The 16,926-nt window shown below is 39.3% G+C and overlaps 1 protein-coding gene across 2 annotated transcripts in view; it reads left to right on the top strand.

Moving 5' to 3' along the window:
• PDZRN4 (PDZ domain containing ring finger 4) overlaps positions 1–13,203 on the top strand; it is a 350,110-nt gene extending 336,907 nt beyond the window's left edge. For both annotated transcript variants that reach the window (XM_008140563.3, XM_008140562.3), the window contains 3 exons: positions 3,406–3,507; positions 7,961–8,077; positions 11,680–13,203. In XM_008140563.3, coding sequence (XP_008138785.2) covers positions 3,406–3,507; positions 7,961–8,077; positions 11,680–13,203 — 1,743 coding nt within the window. The remainder of the gene's footprint in view (positions 1–3,405; positions 3,508–7,960; positions 8,078–11,679) is intronic.
• Positions 13,204–16,926: the final 3,723 nt, after the last annotated feature.

The raw sequence follows: 16,926 nt of genomic DNA, 5'->3' as shown, positions 1-16,926 counted from the left end.
TGTCTCCTCCCCTGGTTTCTGGGTCCTGCACCTTTATGTCTGCTGGTGTTTGCAGCCACTCCCCACAAGCGATCCTGTAGCTACAAGCCACCATGCAGGAATAAGAGCAAATGAAGGGTGAAAGTTCTAGCTGATTCCATTCCTCAGATCTTCTCATTCCTTGAGAAGCATCTTTGTTGAAACCCATGGCTGCAGATCTTGCCCCAACATCAGTTAGGGAATCAAACTAAAGTCCTGAGGACAACAGGACCTACCAACCAGTTGGCTAAAGTGGCCTTTGTTTTGAAAAACAACAACAAAACACCACAATAAATCACTCTTTAATGCAAGATATCAGTGACAAGTTCATTTCATTCCACATATGATTCTGAATGCAAAAGTGTTTCTAAAATGTATGATCTGATAAGTGCCTCCTCCCAAAAAACAAGGACTGACTTCCAGGTCCGGAGCCCATAACTCTAGGTCATTAGGACTTCATAGAGGAGAGAGATGCATATCAACTGTAAAAGGAGAAGATGAAACAGAAATATATTGCTTCTTGATGGCTCTCTAAGCGTTGTAAGTACATGTGAGATACGTTTTAAAATAGAACCATGTTTACTACTGTGGATTTAATTGTTGTGCATGAATTTTAATATATTTGCTTTATTTAGAATAAAATAATTTTCCTTTACTGAAGATTAAAATATAAATAATGACAGTAATATCAACAATAGCATCAACAGTAAAGTGTGCCAGGCACTTACTTAAACCCATATTTTTGTATCTTAATTCATTTAATCCTTATGACAGCCCTCTTAAAAAAAGGTATTATTATCCATTACTAGGGGCCCAGTGCACGAATTTGTGCACCTTGAAACAAACTGTGGGCCAGAAGGCTGCTGTGGGCACAGGGGCGGGTCTTGGCCCATCCTGCCGCGGCCCCCCATCCCCTGTCTGCCAGTAGCCCCGTGCCCACCACTGCTCCCACATACTGATGGTGCCGGCCCCGCTCGCATCCACTGACAGTGCGGAGCGATTGGGGCCAGCACCAGCAGTGGGTGCAAGTGGGGCTGGCGCCATCAGTGGGTGCAAGTGGGGCTGGCAGCGTCAGCAGGTGCTGCGCTGATCGCCTCTCAGGAGCAAGGGAAGGTGGAGAAGCCCTGAGGGGCCATCAGGGCCAGTGCCAGGCACTGGCAGCGGGTGCAAGAGGCAGCTTTGGCACCAGCAGCAGGTGCGAGCGCCAGGCCGGTCTGCGGCGTGCGGGAGCAAAGCATTTTCAGTAACCTCCAGAGGCTCGCTCCAATGACAGTGACCAGTGCCCCACTTTTGTCTGGCGCCCCCACTCACCTGCTCCACCATCCTGCCATGGTTGATGCCCACCATGTCCCACGCATGCCCCCTGGTGGTCACCGCACGTCATAGCTACTGGTTGTTCGGTTGTTCGGCCATTTGGTCTATTTGCATATTAGCTTTTTATTATATAGGATTATCTGCACTGGAATATTGGGAATATAATAGAAACATTAAACTAACATACATGAAAAAGTATTTAGATTACTGGAAAGTGAAAGTTAGATGAAGAGTTTGGCAGTATGTGCATATATTCGAATGGAGAGTAGAAGGGAAAAGTAGTGAGAATTTTATTTTAAATAGAAAAGATGAAGATCAGCTATGTGAGATCATCCAACTCAATCCCCTTAGGATCAAATGTGCCTCTAGTGGAGGGTAGGTGACTAGGTTCATGATTGACAGACAAGTAGATGTGTTGCAGATATACTACTAAGAATTTCTATGAAATGGACATTAATCCTCAAAGTTCAAAGAAAGTAAAAGTTTTCAAACTAAAAAAAAAAAAAAACTAAAAAAAAAAACAAGATATGCTTCCCAAGATATGTTTTGGAATCATAGCTTCTATTTTCTAACTTAATAAATGTTATTTGTGAATTGAAAAAAAAAAAGGAAAAGAAAAGAAAATGCACTTGAACTAATAAAGTCAGAATTTCCATATACAAGTGAAAAACTAATGGATATTCCTTTGATCAGAGTAAGAAAATACAACATGTGTTTGTGTGACTTTCCCTCCTTTGCCTATGATTGTCTGCTTTATTTGTGTTAAGTATATAACAGTCTAGGAATTTGGATCATTTACTATACTCAAAGTTGAGATTTCCTGGGCTTTTTTTTTTTTTTATAACTATGTCTGTCCTCAAATATCAGTCAGAATCCCAGGGACCCACAACGAGAAAACCTCGGTAGTCTACTTCATGCTTTTAAGCAGAAATCCTTAGTGAAAGATGTTAGATTAATTATTGAAAAAAATGGTCAGTGCAGCCACATTTTAATTTGATATAATTAATACTTATTTGAGATAGAATTAGTCGACCTCTTCAACTGAAATTTATTTTCATATATTTTGATTATATGTTATGGGTGAAAAATCTCATTGTCTTTACGGATTTGAACAATCAATAAGACAAAATAAATTTAAAATATCCAAAGAAAAAAGTTGGGTTAACTAAGAGCTAAATACATTTAAGCATGAAAATGTAGTTTCACATACAAATTTTAGAAACCTTATGTGCTCTGTCAGTAGAACTTAGGAAAAGAAAACAAAAAAGATATATTTTAAATGCCACCGGAGTCTTTCCTTTTTAGTCAGAAGTTTACTCAAGCTTGGTTTCTTTCACAAAACATTCCTCTGAAAAGCTCATTTTACTCTGTGTTACTTCTTTTAAAATATTTTAAGTACACTTAAGAGGTGAGTCTTAAGATAGTGCGTTCATTTTATTGTTTTAGAATTAGGATAAATCTTAGAAAGGAACTGGAGTATTGATGAGGATGTTACTAAGTATTCCTTCTTTTATATTAGACTAGCACTGAAAGACATTCTGAGAGTGATTTGGGACAACTGAGTCAGACCCTCACACGGATATGAAATGATTAAATGAAAATGCAATCAGCAGTGGCCTGGGAGCGTGGCCTGGTGAGAGATAATACCGCAGCTCTCTAATTGGCTCGCAGCGAGCATGCAGGATGACGGATTTCAGTTGTGGTATTGCCACACTGCTTCCCCCAGCACTATTATCTCAGAGTGACACTTCCATTACTCTGAGCGGAGAAAGATGAACGTCACCTGTCAGGGGCTGGTTAATTGTGTTGCTAGATGTATGTTGCCAGGGCGCAGGTTGGACATTTATGAACATAACTGCTTCCTCTGATGTCCGCCATCCTTCAGGGATCGATATGGCTCTTACAGTAAGCGCGTAATTGAGTGAAGGCACTTACCACTGAGGGGCAGAAGATGAGCCCATTGTGTGAGCTTCATTGTCCATACATTTACCATAAATGAGCTGATATTTGCCATTTATTGTGTGCAGCATTGTGGAAATGGAAACTAATGTGCCACTTTCATATGTTTTCTAGATAAATGGGGAGGATGTCCAGAATCGAGAAGAAGCAGTGGCCTTGCTCTCCAGCGATGAGTGCAGGAGAATCGTGCTGCTCGTGGCGAGGCCGGAGATTCAGGTCGGAACAGAGATCAGAAGTCTCCAGGACGAACTTTATATCCATTACCTGCTATTCTATATTAGATCCATACCATGGCTACTGGTAAAATCAAATGTACAAAATACAGTGGAGTGATCTTTTCTAACTTACCAATCTGATCCATCTATAATAATAAAAGCATAATATGCTAATTGGACCCAACTTCCTTCTGGACGACCTTCCGGACAAAGCCGGGGCTGCTAGGGAAGCCCGGGTCCTGGGTGCCTGCCAGCAGCCAGAGGGAAGCCTAGGTCCCAGGTGCCAGAGGGAAGCTACGGTTCCGGGTGCCAGAGGGAAGCCAGTGCCGGCAGCTGGGGGAAGGAAGGCCTACTCTTGCATGAATTTCATGCATCGGGTCTCTAGTATAATTATAAGTTAAAAGACTCCCTTATATTGCTCCACAGAATGGCAACCAAACATCGTCCTTAAAACACACACACACACACACACACACACACACACACACACACACAATTGAATTATTATTTTCCTCTTCCTCTTACCAGTTACTTAAATGAATTCATAAATGAAAAATGGTTGACTCTACACGATGTTTAATTCTGTGTGGACCCTTGCTGTAGGTTTTCATCTAAAATGACTTAATTGGCATTTTAAGGTATCTTGAATGAATCTCTAGTGAGAGAAACATTAGCATATCTAGCTATCAACTTAAATCTTTTTAGAATAACTTTACGAAATAAAGTGCCTTACACAGCATGGAGTGGTTCCGGGTATAGTAAATGAATTTTTTCCAAGTTTAGTGTGACAAAAACATCTGTCCGTCCCAAAACAAACTGATAGCTTCTAAAGGAACTTTTAAAAATAACTTTACAGAGGGGGATGAAAGTAAAGGAGAGGTAATGGTGGAAGAAAAGTACTATTGGTACTTCCTTTTATATCCTTTTTATACCCCACCACAATGCAGAAAGGACATTACATTGTCATCATTCTCTCCATCTGTCAGGAGTTTGAATGAAGTGGGTAATATCACCATTTGTCTTCTGGGTTATTGATCTGATCTTTTTCAGACTCAGTAACTACATACTTTCTATAAATTACATTGAGTAAGTATATTTCAGTGTCAGACCGAATCCTGACTTGAATATAGTGGTTATAAAAGATCACCCTTTCCGCATATATTTCCTTTATGCCCTTGACTGTTCTAAATGGTTCTCAGAAAGTCTTCCATAGCCCAGGGCAGGGTACAAGTTACACCGGAGGGCTTAGCATGAGGAAGGGAGCCTCTGCAACTGTCTGGACGGCACTATTTGAGACTGAATTTTTAAAGTGCATATGAAACCGCACTCATTATCTGGAAATATCACACATCAGTTCATCTTGCTGATCCCATTTTCCTGAAAAAGAACAATGAGGCTAAATACATATTAGTGAAATTCGTGGTAAATGAAAGAGAACTCGGTAGTCATCCCTGTTGTAGAAAAGATATTTCGATGTTATAGTGTGGTTTCCCTGCCCTTTCCAGGTAACTGCTAGAGAACCTCATTAATTTAGAAGGAAAGCATTTCCTTCCCACATAGCTGTAAAGGGCTTGGGGAAGAATAGAAAGCAGTGACATAAGACCAGATCTTGTTCATCTCAGGTGGAATACGTATGCTAGCTAGAACCAGTGGCATTTTCGAATGTCTGGCTGCACTCCTGACCCAAAAGAATCAGTGTTGAAGGATGAATTTTCAAACAAGACTTCCTTTCCACAGTTGACAAAAGATGGTCGTCTGACTCTGTAGTATTCATTCTGCCTGTCAAAATCAGCATCTGCAGTAGTTCCATGATTCTGGCCCCTTAGCCTTTGCCACACTGGAGTGGAGCTAATGGCCTTTAGAAAATCAGATTTCCAGGAAAATAAAGGAAAAAAAATGCATTGGAACACCACACTTTAAAAATGTAATGTAAGCAGTACCTGCTATAAAGTGGCATAAAAAAAAGATTTTTTTTAAAAACCTTTGTCTTTATATCACCTATATTTTTTATCAATTTTAACATAACTCATTATTACATTTTTTTTTGCATGTATATTTGATTCAGGGAGAATGTGGAAGTTTTTAGAGTGCTCTTTCTAGCCATTTTTTAAAAATGTTTCAAATCCTCTCTACATTCTAGGGAATGATCTAGAGAGTTGCTAGGGGCAATATTGTGCAACTGTGCAATATTTTTAAATAACTCATTTCTTTCATTCCCTGTCAACTTTCTTTCATTTTCTGCCCATTTTCTTCCTCAGACCATTAGCGATATTGCTCTTCTCTCTTCCCCTGGGGACATGGGGGCAGAGAGAGCTCTCATAAGAATTTGTAGCCACTGCTTTGGTGACAGTACAGGTTGTTTCTTTCTCTGCAATGCCAGCGTGAGACCCACTGTCGTGCAGGCAGATCCCCTGCATCACAGGGACAGTCCCCCTTCCCTGCAGCTCGGCTCCAGGGGAAAGTTCTGTCAGCCATGGCGCTGGGCAGACTGCCATAAATGCACATCTAGGTGAAAGGGAGGGGAAAAGAAGGGAGTGAGCAAGAGGAATCTCTCCTTATTGTGAGTCTATACTTCCAGCCCAGAGGAAAGCCAAATCATAGCAGACACACACTGAAGGCAGAAGGCAACTCAAGGATCCGTGGGGTTCGTTAACAAGAAAAGGAGTTATAGGGAACCATTCATTTCCACCCTGTGGTCTCCTGGTCTTTCCCACCCCCTCCTTTAAATTTCCGAAGGCGTTGTTCCATCATTCATTGTGTCAGTGTCAGCAAATATTTTGTTTTGACCTGATTTAAGAAAAATTCCTCGGTGTTCCTATCAAAAGTAAACACTTCAAGCTTTAAGTCATTTGTTTTGGAGTCTGTTGTTTGCAGCGTCAGGGAACTTAAAAGGGATTAAAGAATGTCAAACTTGCCCTGGCCAGTGTTGCTCAGTGGTTGGAGTGTCAGATCGCACACCTAGGGGTCTTGAGTTCTATTCCTGGTCAAGGGCACATGCCTGGGTTGCAGGTTCGATCAGCAGCCCTGGTTAAGGGCGCCTGCAGGAGGCAGCTAATCGATGTTTCTCTCTCCCCCTCCTTCCCTTCCTTCCACTCTCTCTTGAGAGCAATAGAGAAGGTATCCGAGGGTGAGGATTTAAGAAAAAGAAGAAGAATGTAAAACTTGGACAATTATAAATTGGACTGAATTTAAATTTTTAGTCTGCTTAATTTTCATAGTTCATCTGCATATCAAAGTCAGTGGGGTGGAGCTTGATCAAGTTATTAAGGCTACATTAAGATAAATGAGGATGAATAAATGTGTCCAGGCTCTTGGCCCCACATAAAATTGCAGGTAATTTTAGTTCTAGATAGCCTTTAATAAATATCAAGAAACCTATGATTGTCTTCATGTTAATGAACATGATACATATACAAGAATGTCTCTTCTGGTGCCCTTTAGACTTTAAAGTCTTTCTGTTAGACTTGTTTTTAAGTGTTAGATTTATTTATCTTTAAAAGGTTACTCTGCCCATTTGTTTAGTGGTGAAAACCCCTGAAACTATTGTCAGTTTGGCTCACTAGCAAGCTGCTGTTTCTCTGTAAGACAGAGTGAAGCAGAGATTTGCCAATCATTCAGTTAATGTAATCAGCATAGACAGCTAATTTATGTAATCCAGCTCCAAAATCCACTTGGAGAAAAATTATCTGTATTGGCTGTCAACACTCATCATACTAGCAAGGTAACCACCAGTTTTTCATTTCACTTTGTACTGAGAAGCCAAAGGGATCCGTTCAGGGTAATTGGTGTAAGATGTCCACAGGAATTCAGCACCCACGAACACACCCTTAAATGCAACATTTGCAACTGGGCCTGAAGAATGGATTGAAATAAACATGACATAGCATCACTTTTTTGGTTTTACTGTTGTTGAGAAGAATAACTTAGACTTTTTTTTTCCAAATAGAATAAAGATGTCTGTTGTGGCAAGCTGCCATCTGGTTAACTTGGAATCCATTCACCTAAAACTCAAAAAGCAGCATGCGTGGGGAGGGCACTTCGTAGTCACATTGGGGGAGGGGGTATTGTTAAGGAAAAAAAGTCCAATCATCTCGTGGCCCAATTAGTACCAGTGCATTTCTTCAACACAGGGCTAGTTGGAGGTAATGAGATGACAGCTGTGGATGGGACAGTGGGCTTTTCATACACTGTGAAAGACAGTCACGTCTGTGCTGGGAGATCCACTGGGTTATGAGAGAAAATCTGTAGCTCTGTCTTAGGAAAGGATGAAAGGCATAAGAATACAATTTTTTAACACCTTTTCTTCCTTCTGAGAGGTGAACTATCACAGGCTGGTATTCTAAAGAGAATCATTATGATAAAAGGAACTGGTCAGGCATTGCCATTTAAGTTTCCCCTATTTTAGCATGAGTCCTCACTAACCTAATAGAAAGCACTAATGTATTCTTGTGCAGCTGGACGAAGGCTGGCTGGAAGATGAAAGGAACGAATTCTTAGAGGAGTTAAACTTGGAGATGCTGGAAGAACAGCATAATGAAGCAATGCAGCACACTGCCAATGAGGTGGAGCAGGTAGGGCCAACAATTTGAACCATATCATTTGAAATGTTGCTACTTCTCTTTTTTAATATATAACCATAAATGGAGTAAAAAAAAATCAAAGAGTCTGATCAAACATATCTATAATGGTAATTTCGAGAGCAAATGATAATCTCAAATGAAGCAGAGGGAATACATACAATTTTATTCTATTAAGAATATTTGTAGTTTGGGTAGCTGAGGACTGTTGTCAATAGAGTACAGTAGTATTCAAATGCTGACCCAGATACTGTTCAACCTAATTCAGAAATTTAATAGTAAAAATGCATGTTGCCTCTCAGTATGCCAGCTGGAGACAAACTACAACTCCTAAGGTGACCCCCTCCCCCCTCCTCTGAAATAGTCACTTTATACTTTAAAATTAATGTGTGTATTTGAATATTTAGGCAACTAAGGGAAGATAATGACATGATGTAAACCATCCATCTTATTTGTGTTTTTGGCATCATGATGATACCTTTATGCTAAAAATAGGAGCAGTTCCACTTGAAATTATTGACACCAAATAGGCTTACCTATTGATTCAGTGAAAAATTCTGAACTCCACATGTGTTCCTAGCACCACACTTGATCCTGAGAACACAAAGAAAAACGAGCAAAGTTCCTGCCCTTAATTAATTCGTAACTAGTAAAAGATCACACAGTGGTTTGGGGCAAACCAAGTCATTTCATTTTTGTTGTTGTTTTCCTATTAAATACAAACAAGATCAATATGTCCTAGATTTTGTTTATGTAAGATTTTTGACATTCATCTGCCTAATGTATTTTATTAACACTTCTGCTGTCAGTTTACTGATTTATTTAATTATCATCCTATTCGCAACATGAATCCTTAACACATCTTAAAAGATAATTTAAAAAAATATCCTGACAGGGTTAGGAACGTAAAACACAAACATCCTGTCACTTTACCAAGCTGAATGATGAAATATGTTGACATGCTAGCATCCCGTAACACAGCTGTATGTGCATCTATGTGCACATGTCCATATACTAAATAAATCCTGAGATTGCAAACGACAGTGTCAACATAGGCATGTCGGCTCTATACTCTGATCACGGATGCTCACTGGCCGCCTCATAAAGAGTAGTTCATGCTCAAAAGCAATGCTGCTACCATCGTGATCCTTTTCAATACAGGACAGGCTGAAATTTGGATGTATGACTTCAACACTGGCCACGAATAAAGATATTTTTGGGTGGCAGCTGCTGGTTACAAGCAAGAAAGACCTTGCTCCGGGACTTTTCTCTCTCAGATACAAAATGTGGCCTGATGCAGAATTGACAGGGAGATGTTGGAATAAAGAGAGAAGGAGAGATCCTGCCCAGGTGAAGCGATACGGTGTCAGATGCTGCCTGCTCATCAGATATAATACAAATGCTAGGTCTTTTGAGGTAACGCTAGATGTCCCTGAGGTTAGATCTTTATTGTGTGGAAATTTTTCTTCACCAGGAGACTGAAATATGATGAGAAGTGCAGAAACCCTTAAAAGTCCTTTGCCCTTATAAACAATAATACTACATTAGGAATGTCCTGGTAGAAACATTGCCTGTCACTATAATAATTCTGTAGGGAAATGATAAATGATGGAGTAGCATTGCCTTAGAAACTAGGAATTCTGGGTTTCAGAATAAAAAAAAATTAAAAAAAAAACTCCTTTATTTTCTCATTTGTTCATAAACCAGTGACAAAAGAAAGGGAACTTCAATTTTAAAATGCATATCCACATTTAAACACTAAAATACATCACCATGTGAAAGTTTCATTTCACAGACCATCCTTGGTCCTATAGCAGCTCTTGACACATTGTATAACATCTCCCATAGTGTCATTTGTTTATATCACTTATACTGCATGCAGAATTTAAAAAAATACTAGTATTCTTGGATTGGTTTTAGCTTATCATTAGATACAGGAAAATATCGATGTAAATACTGTGGTACAGAGACTCAAATGTCCAATATCAGTAATATTCCCTGGGGATTTCGGGAACAGCATGCAGATGTCTCCACATTTAATATTGTTATAAGCTTATAGGGAGGGACATAGGGATGTAACAGGGATGTAAGCTTATAGGGAGGGACATAGGGATGTTAGTTACAATGACTTACGACATTATTTTTCATCAATAAGACATTTAAAATCAATCTCAGCATGTTTTTGCCAAATGAGGAATTGTATTTTAGGGAAAGATTGAGAATCCTAGAGTAACATGATGCAGAGCCACATTCTCCCTTCTGCATTTGTTACATTTTGTTCCTCATTACTTATGGGGAAGAAAAGAAGTATCTGAGGAGGCCCTTCAGACCTGTTCTAGAATACATTTTATTACCCACTCTGCCCTTCTTTAACATCAACAGGCTTAATTATATACTTACTCCTGCTAGAGAAAAAAACTCAGACATAAGGAAACTATAGTCTAGAAACTGCCAGGTAGACTATGTGAGGAGTGTGGAAAAAAGTAACTTGGCCCTCTTGACAGAGAAAGAACTAGATATAAGGAGATGCAATGGCAGTTTATTAGTCTGTGTGAAAGCCAAAAATTACCATATATATATATATATATATATATATACCTATATATACCTATATATACACCTATATATACCTATATATACCTATTAGTCTGTGTGAAAGCCAAAAATTACCATATATATATATACATACACATATATATGTGTGTGTGTGTGTATATATATACACACACACACACATATATATATATATATATATATATATATATATATATATATCAAAGTATATTTTTATATTATGCCAACATCTGGCAATGAGAGTGGCTCAGACTTTCAAGGGAACTGTTAAGAGTAGAAGAATCTTTTGTAGTACCCCCAAATGAGTCCTAAGACATTATTGTTGCTTCTGAGCCACATGAGTTGGCGATGCACTGAGGTCAAAGCACATGTGTACAGGAATATGGCATTCTGGACACATAAGAAAGCCTGACACTGGGCGATGGCCTTGCCTTCTAGACCTCTCTGTCACCAATATGCTAAACCCATCTGAGGTTAAGCTTCCTCATCTATAGATAGAAGGTCCTAGGCTCCAATACTAACCTATTCCTGAAATTTTGTGATGCTTGGCTAACCATTACCAGTGTATTACTAACTAGATCAATAAAATGTCCTCTGAACTTAAAATTCAGGGGGAAAAAATAAGGTGAGGTGGCTTCTGAACTCTAGGCCTTCATATTACTAAGGACCATAGACACTCTGTGTTACTCATTTTTTGGTGTGTATTATCACCCCAGAAACTCATAAACATACCTTCACACTAGTTTCCCAAGTAAGGGAAAGCCTTAAGAATCGCTTATTTAACTGTGTCCTGTTTTATTTATCCCCACGTGAATAGCGTAGCCACGGTCAGCTTTTGTTTTCTGTAATTCATGGTGTAAAAAGCCGCCTTGAGCTGACTGCCTGTATTTCTAACGTTGCTGTGGATACTGAAAGTGCCGCAGCTGTTTAGGACCCGCACTTTTGCCAAGAAGCATTGTGTTCACAGCAAGTGTTTCAACAATCCGTGTTTTCTTTGTTTCCCCTCAACATTGTTTTCTCAGCCAAAAAAACAAGAAGAAGAAGAAGGCACAACAGACACGGCCACATCCTCATCCAACAACCAGGAGAAGGACAGCGGAGTGGGGCGCACGGATGAAAGCTTGCGGCACGATGAGAGCTCCGAGCAGGAGAATGCGGCTGAGGACCCCAAAAGCGCATCTTTGAAGAGCAAGAGAGAGCTGGGGCAGAGCCAGGACACCCTGGGGAGCGTGGAACTCCAGTGCAACGAGAGCTTTGTGTCAGGTGAATACCTTGACTCAGACTGCCCTGGCAACCAAGATGAGGAGTGTGAACGATTCCGGCAGCTCTTGGAGCTCAAATGCAAGATTCAGAACCACGGGGAGTATGACCTGTATTACTCGAGCCGCACAATGGAATGCAACCCAGGGGAACAAGAGGGAGTGGAGCATGAGCTACAGCTGCTGAATGAAGAACTAAGAAACATTGAACTCGAGTGCCAGAATATCATGCAAGCTCACAGGCTCCAGAAGGTAACGGACCAGTATGGGGACATCTGGGCATTGCATGATGGAGGATTCCGAAATTATAACACCAGCATCGATATGCAAAGAGGAAAACTAGATGACATCATTGAACACCCGGAAAAGTCAGACAAGGACAGTTCCAGTGCTTACAACACAGCCGAAAGCTGCAGGAGCACTCCGCTCACTGTAGACCGTTCCCCTGACAGCTCCCTTCCAAGAATGATCAACCTCACCAATAAGAAAAACCTGAGAAGCACAATTGCCGCCAGTCAGCCCTCTCCTGGACAGAGCAGTAAAGAGTCGCCCTCCCCCAAGGCCAAACCCACTGAAGGTTGTGGCATTGACGGCAAGGAGAAGGTCTCAGAAAGCAACAAGCTTTCTGATCAAGAGAAGACGGGCAGCGAACACGTCCCTTACCTCTCTCCTTACCACAGCTCCTCATATAGGTATGCAAACATACCAGCCCATGCCCGGCATTATCAAAGCTACATGCAGTTAATTCAACAGAAATCTGCCGTCGAATATGCCCAGAGTCAGCTGAGTTTGGTGAGCATGTGCAAGGAGTCCCAGAAGTGTTCAGAACCCAAGATGGAATGGAAGGTGAAAATTAGGAGCGATGGGACCCGGTACATCACAAAGAGACCAGTGCGAGACCGGATTCTGAAGGAACGTGCCTTAAAGATCAAGGAGGAGAGGAGTGGCATGACGACGGATGATGACACCATGAGCGAGATGAAAATGGGTCGCTACTGGAGCAAAGAGGAAAGAAAGCAACACCTGGTTCGGGCCAAAGAGCAGCGACGGCGCCGAGAGTTCATGATGCGGAGCCGGTTAGAGTGTCTCAAGGAGAGTCCTCAGAGCGGCAGTGAGGGCAAGAAGGAGATCAACATCATTGAACTGAGTCACAAAAAGATGATGAAGAAGAGAAACAAGAAAATTTTGGACAACTGGATGACAATCCAAGAACTGATGACCCATGGGGCCAAGTCTCCGGATGGCACACGAGTTCATAATGCCTTTTTGTCAGTCACCACTGTATGACCGAGTGAATGGGAATGGAATGCAACTGATTTTAAGAGGGTGCTACCAATTTGGGTAGAGTATGATTGCCTCGTTCAATGTGGCGTTTTTTATATATATTTTCTGACTCTTTATAGTTTAAATTTTTTGTAAGGCAAAAATACCTGGTAATTTTTCATTTGTTTTTTCATATACTAGTACCTTTTTTTTTTTTTTTTTTTTTGCTGAGGACTTTCTTTAACTTGTGATATATTCATATTGTTCATTTATATATAAAAACAAAAGAAAAGAAAGCAAAAAAAAGCTTGAACAAAAATTCTGAGGAGCCAATTAATTTCCTATTTTATTGTATCTATTGTAAGTTAAGATCTGGATTTATTTCTCTAATTTACTTATTTTCTACTTTAATAACAAGTCAATGCCAAAACATTTCTATACTTGCTTCTTGGCATAGTACATATTAAATCAAATCTGTTAATAAATCATGTACCACATCTTATCTTATACATAAAAATCACCTCGGTTTAACATCCCGTTGTACATTTAGCACATAAATGGCCATTGTCTTTGTCTCAGTAAAGTGTAGGTGGACAATCTTCCTGTGATATGTAGTGACATTGGTCATGTAGCTAGATAATTGTGGTAATTGTGACAATAAAAGAGAAATAAATTATTGATTATCCTTAAGAAAAGTTATCAAGGAGTGTTTTATTTTCATTGTCCACTGTGGTTGTCAGATATAAATTACTTATATATGTATACTATTTAGAAGACTCCTAATTGTGGGTTATAAAATGTGTACAATTTCTATTACTTTTTTTTCCCAATAAAATTGTCTTGAAACACTTCTTATAGATCATGGTGTCACATATTCTTGCCAAGGTTAAATTAGGTAACATATATAGAGCATCTTATAGATGCTAACTAAAATTTAATAAACATGAATTCATGCTTCCCTTGCCTGCCATCCATGTAAGGAAAAGCCAAGGAAATTTTAGGGAAAGATGTGGAGAAGAGGATCAGTGAAGTGTCTACGATTGTTTATAATGACACTATGTATTAGTCAGCTCAAGCTGCCATAACAAAATTCCATAGACTATAAGGCCTAAAGAGCAGGAATTTATTTCTCAGAGCTTGTGAGGCTGGGAGGTCCAAGATCAAGGTGCTGGCTAATTCAGGTCCCTGATGAAGGCTCTCTTCTTGTTTTGAAAATGGTCACCTTCTCACTTTGTCCTCACAGGGTAGAGAGAGGAAACTCTCTGGTGTCTCTTCTTATAAGGGCACTGATGCCATCATGAGGGCTCCATCCTTGTGACTTTATCTAAAATGAATTACCACCCAAAGGCCCCATCTCCAATAGCTATCACATTGGGGGCTAGAGCTTCAACATTTAATTTGGAGGACACAATTCAGCCCATAACACTATGTGCATTTATTTATTCAGTCATTTGAGAATAAATTTGGGGGAACCATCTTTTTAATCATTGTCCACATAGCCAACTATAAATACCTTTTATGTCAGTTTATTAAAAAGTGAGATTGTTAGATTATTAGGTAGGCTATTAAGTCTAGTTTTTCATCATATAAACATATAGACCATATCATGTCAATCATGATGCCTCCAGAGTGAGAGCCAGGTCAACCCTGTGCGTACAAACATGATTTCAATCAAATTTTTATTAAACCCAAGAGATAGTTTTAACATAATGGAGATACAATGTGTGAATATGTTTGAAGCTACTTTCCTGTTTAAAAAACTACAGTGGCTCCTTATGAGATCTTGAATCAGATTCTGATGCCTCAGCCTCTATTAACTAGCCCTCCTTGCCTATTATTGTGCTTCCACTGTAATCTGCCCTGAGTTATTATTGGCTTGCAAACAACTTGCCCATTTCTGCTAAAGTTACCAATGCTATTCTCCTGCCTGGGGTTTCTGTGCCAAATCCTACATCTTTCTTAGAGCATAATCACATATACATGTTCTCTTTAGTACCTGTTTTGGTGACACCGGATTTTCTCAGCATTTTGTCATACACTTTGATACAATACATTATTGAAAATTTTATTCTTTTGTTATTTGAATCACATACATAGAACTTATTGTCTCCCTACATAGATTTTAAGTTCATGAACTTCGGCCCTGGCATCTCCCTCTGTCTTTGTATACCTCTGGTAGAATGACATTTGAATAATAATGAATGCTAGCTTTTTTATTAATTTAATTTTACTCTCTCCACATATTAGTCCCTTCCTTTGTTACTGTTTTCTTTATTCTTCTACCCTTCTAAGTTATTACCTATGACAGGTTATTACATAGATGGAAAGAAATGAACCTTATTTGCCTGTAATGAAAAGCTGGACTCAAAAATTTTAAGATAATGATAGTAATAGCAATCTAAGGCAAGTAGAAATTTCATCACTTCTAACTTTAGCCATTGTTAATCCAATCAATAAGATTACCGTGAGTGTGCCAAGAATTAACTTAATCAAATGGTTTTAAGTAAGAATGCCTGTCTGTCTTAAGAGCTCAGTTCTTTCCTGACCTGATGCCCATGGTTATTATTTATCTTCTTGACACAACTGAGTTTAAATATGTATTGAATTTGTATTATTCCTATAGATAAATGTGATTTGGAACCAACGTAAATTTTTCACAAGGAAACATATACACATCTCACAGAATGCTGTTTCCAAAGCTACCAGTTTAATTTTATTTTTATGAAAGCCACGTGTGCTTGCCAGCTTTTTAAAAATGTTATGTTGGTGTTTTTCATGTCGGTGTTTATATAGTTGACCACTTGAGAAATGTTGTTTTCAAAAATCAGTGAAAATCTGAAAAGTGTTATGCTTTATCTTTCCACAGAACATATCTTTGTGCTAAACATGTTTTTTTTAGTAAATGAATAATAAACCTGTTGCTCAGCAAAGAAAAATTATTGGTTATATGTGGGATATTTTATTTCAGTTCAGAAAATATATGTGGACGTAAAGAGGAAAGATATTTTCTTGGGCTTGCCTTTGAAATTCTGTATCTTCTATTGCTTATTATATTCAATATGTGATAGAAGTTGGTGTTAGGATCCATATATGAATGACCTTAGGGGGTTGAAAATAATGTATGTTTAATGGGCATTTCTTCTCTGCATGCCATGAGGAGGGCTATTGTTGCCATCTTATTTTGTGCTGACTGTACCTTTACAAATATGTATGTGGGCTGAGGGAGGACTCTTCTAACAAAGCCTTTCCATAGGTACATATTAATTTAACCCATGTCTTGGTGTGTCTAAATCTTCCAGATCAATACATTCTTTTTATCCCTCCAATGAGCTTTAGCTCTCTGCTTCAAACTCCTTGTTTTGTGATGGTGCCACTGTTCACCAGCTCTTTTCATGGTGATCACTCATGTCTTCTCGAAATTCTCTTTTATCTGGTCAGTCACAAAGCAGTGTTAATTTTTCTTCAGAATGTGTCAGATTATCTTTATTAAAGATAAACCACTTTGTGGCTGAATTGTCACTATCTCATGCCTAACTACTTCAAAAGTCTCTACTGGCCTCCCTGTACATCATCTCCAGTCCATCCTACATATGGCGGTAACACTTGGCCTACTTTTGCTCACTGTGTACCTTCAGGAGTCTTTTCCTGAGAAATGGGATAAAATCTGAGTGCCTGAGATTATTCTCCAAGGACTTTGCCCCCCCTCTTTTTTCCATCTGACATTTCTCTCCAAATAAGACTTCCAAT

Source organism: Eptesicus fuscus, chromosome 7 (genome assembly GCF_027574615.1).
Source record: "Eptesicus fuscus isolate TK198812 chromosome 7, DD_ASM_mEF_20220401, whole genome shotgun sequence".
Classification (NCBI taxonomy): domain Eukaryota; kingdom Metazoa; phylum Chordata; class Mammalia; order Chiroptera; family Vespertilionidae; genus Eptesicus; species Eptesicus fuscus.
Note: the sequence above shows the minus strand (reverse complement) of the source record. Positions and strands in the feature narration are given on the sequence as shown.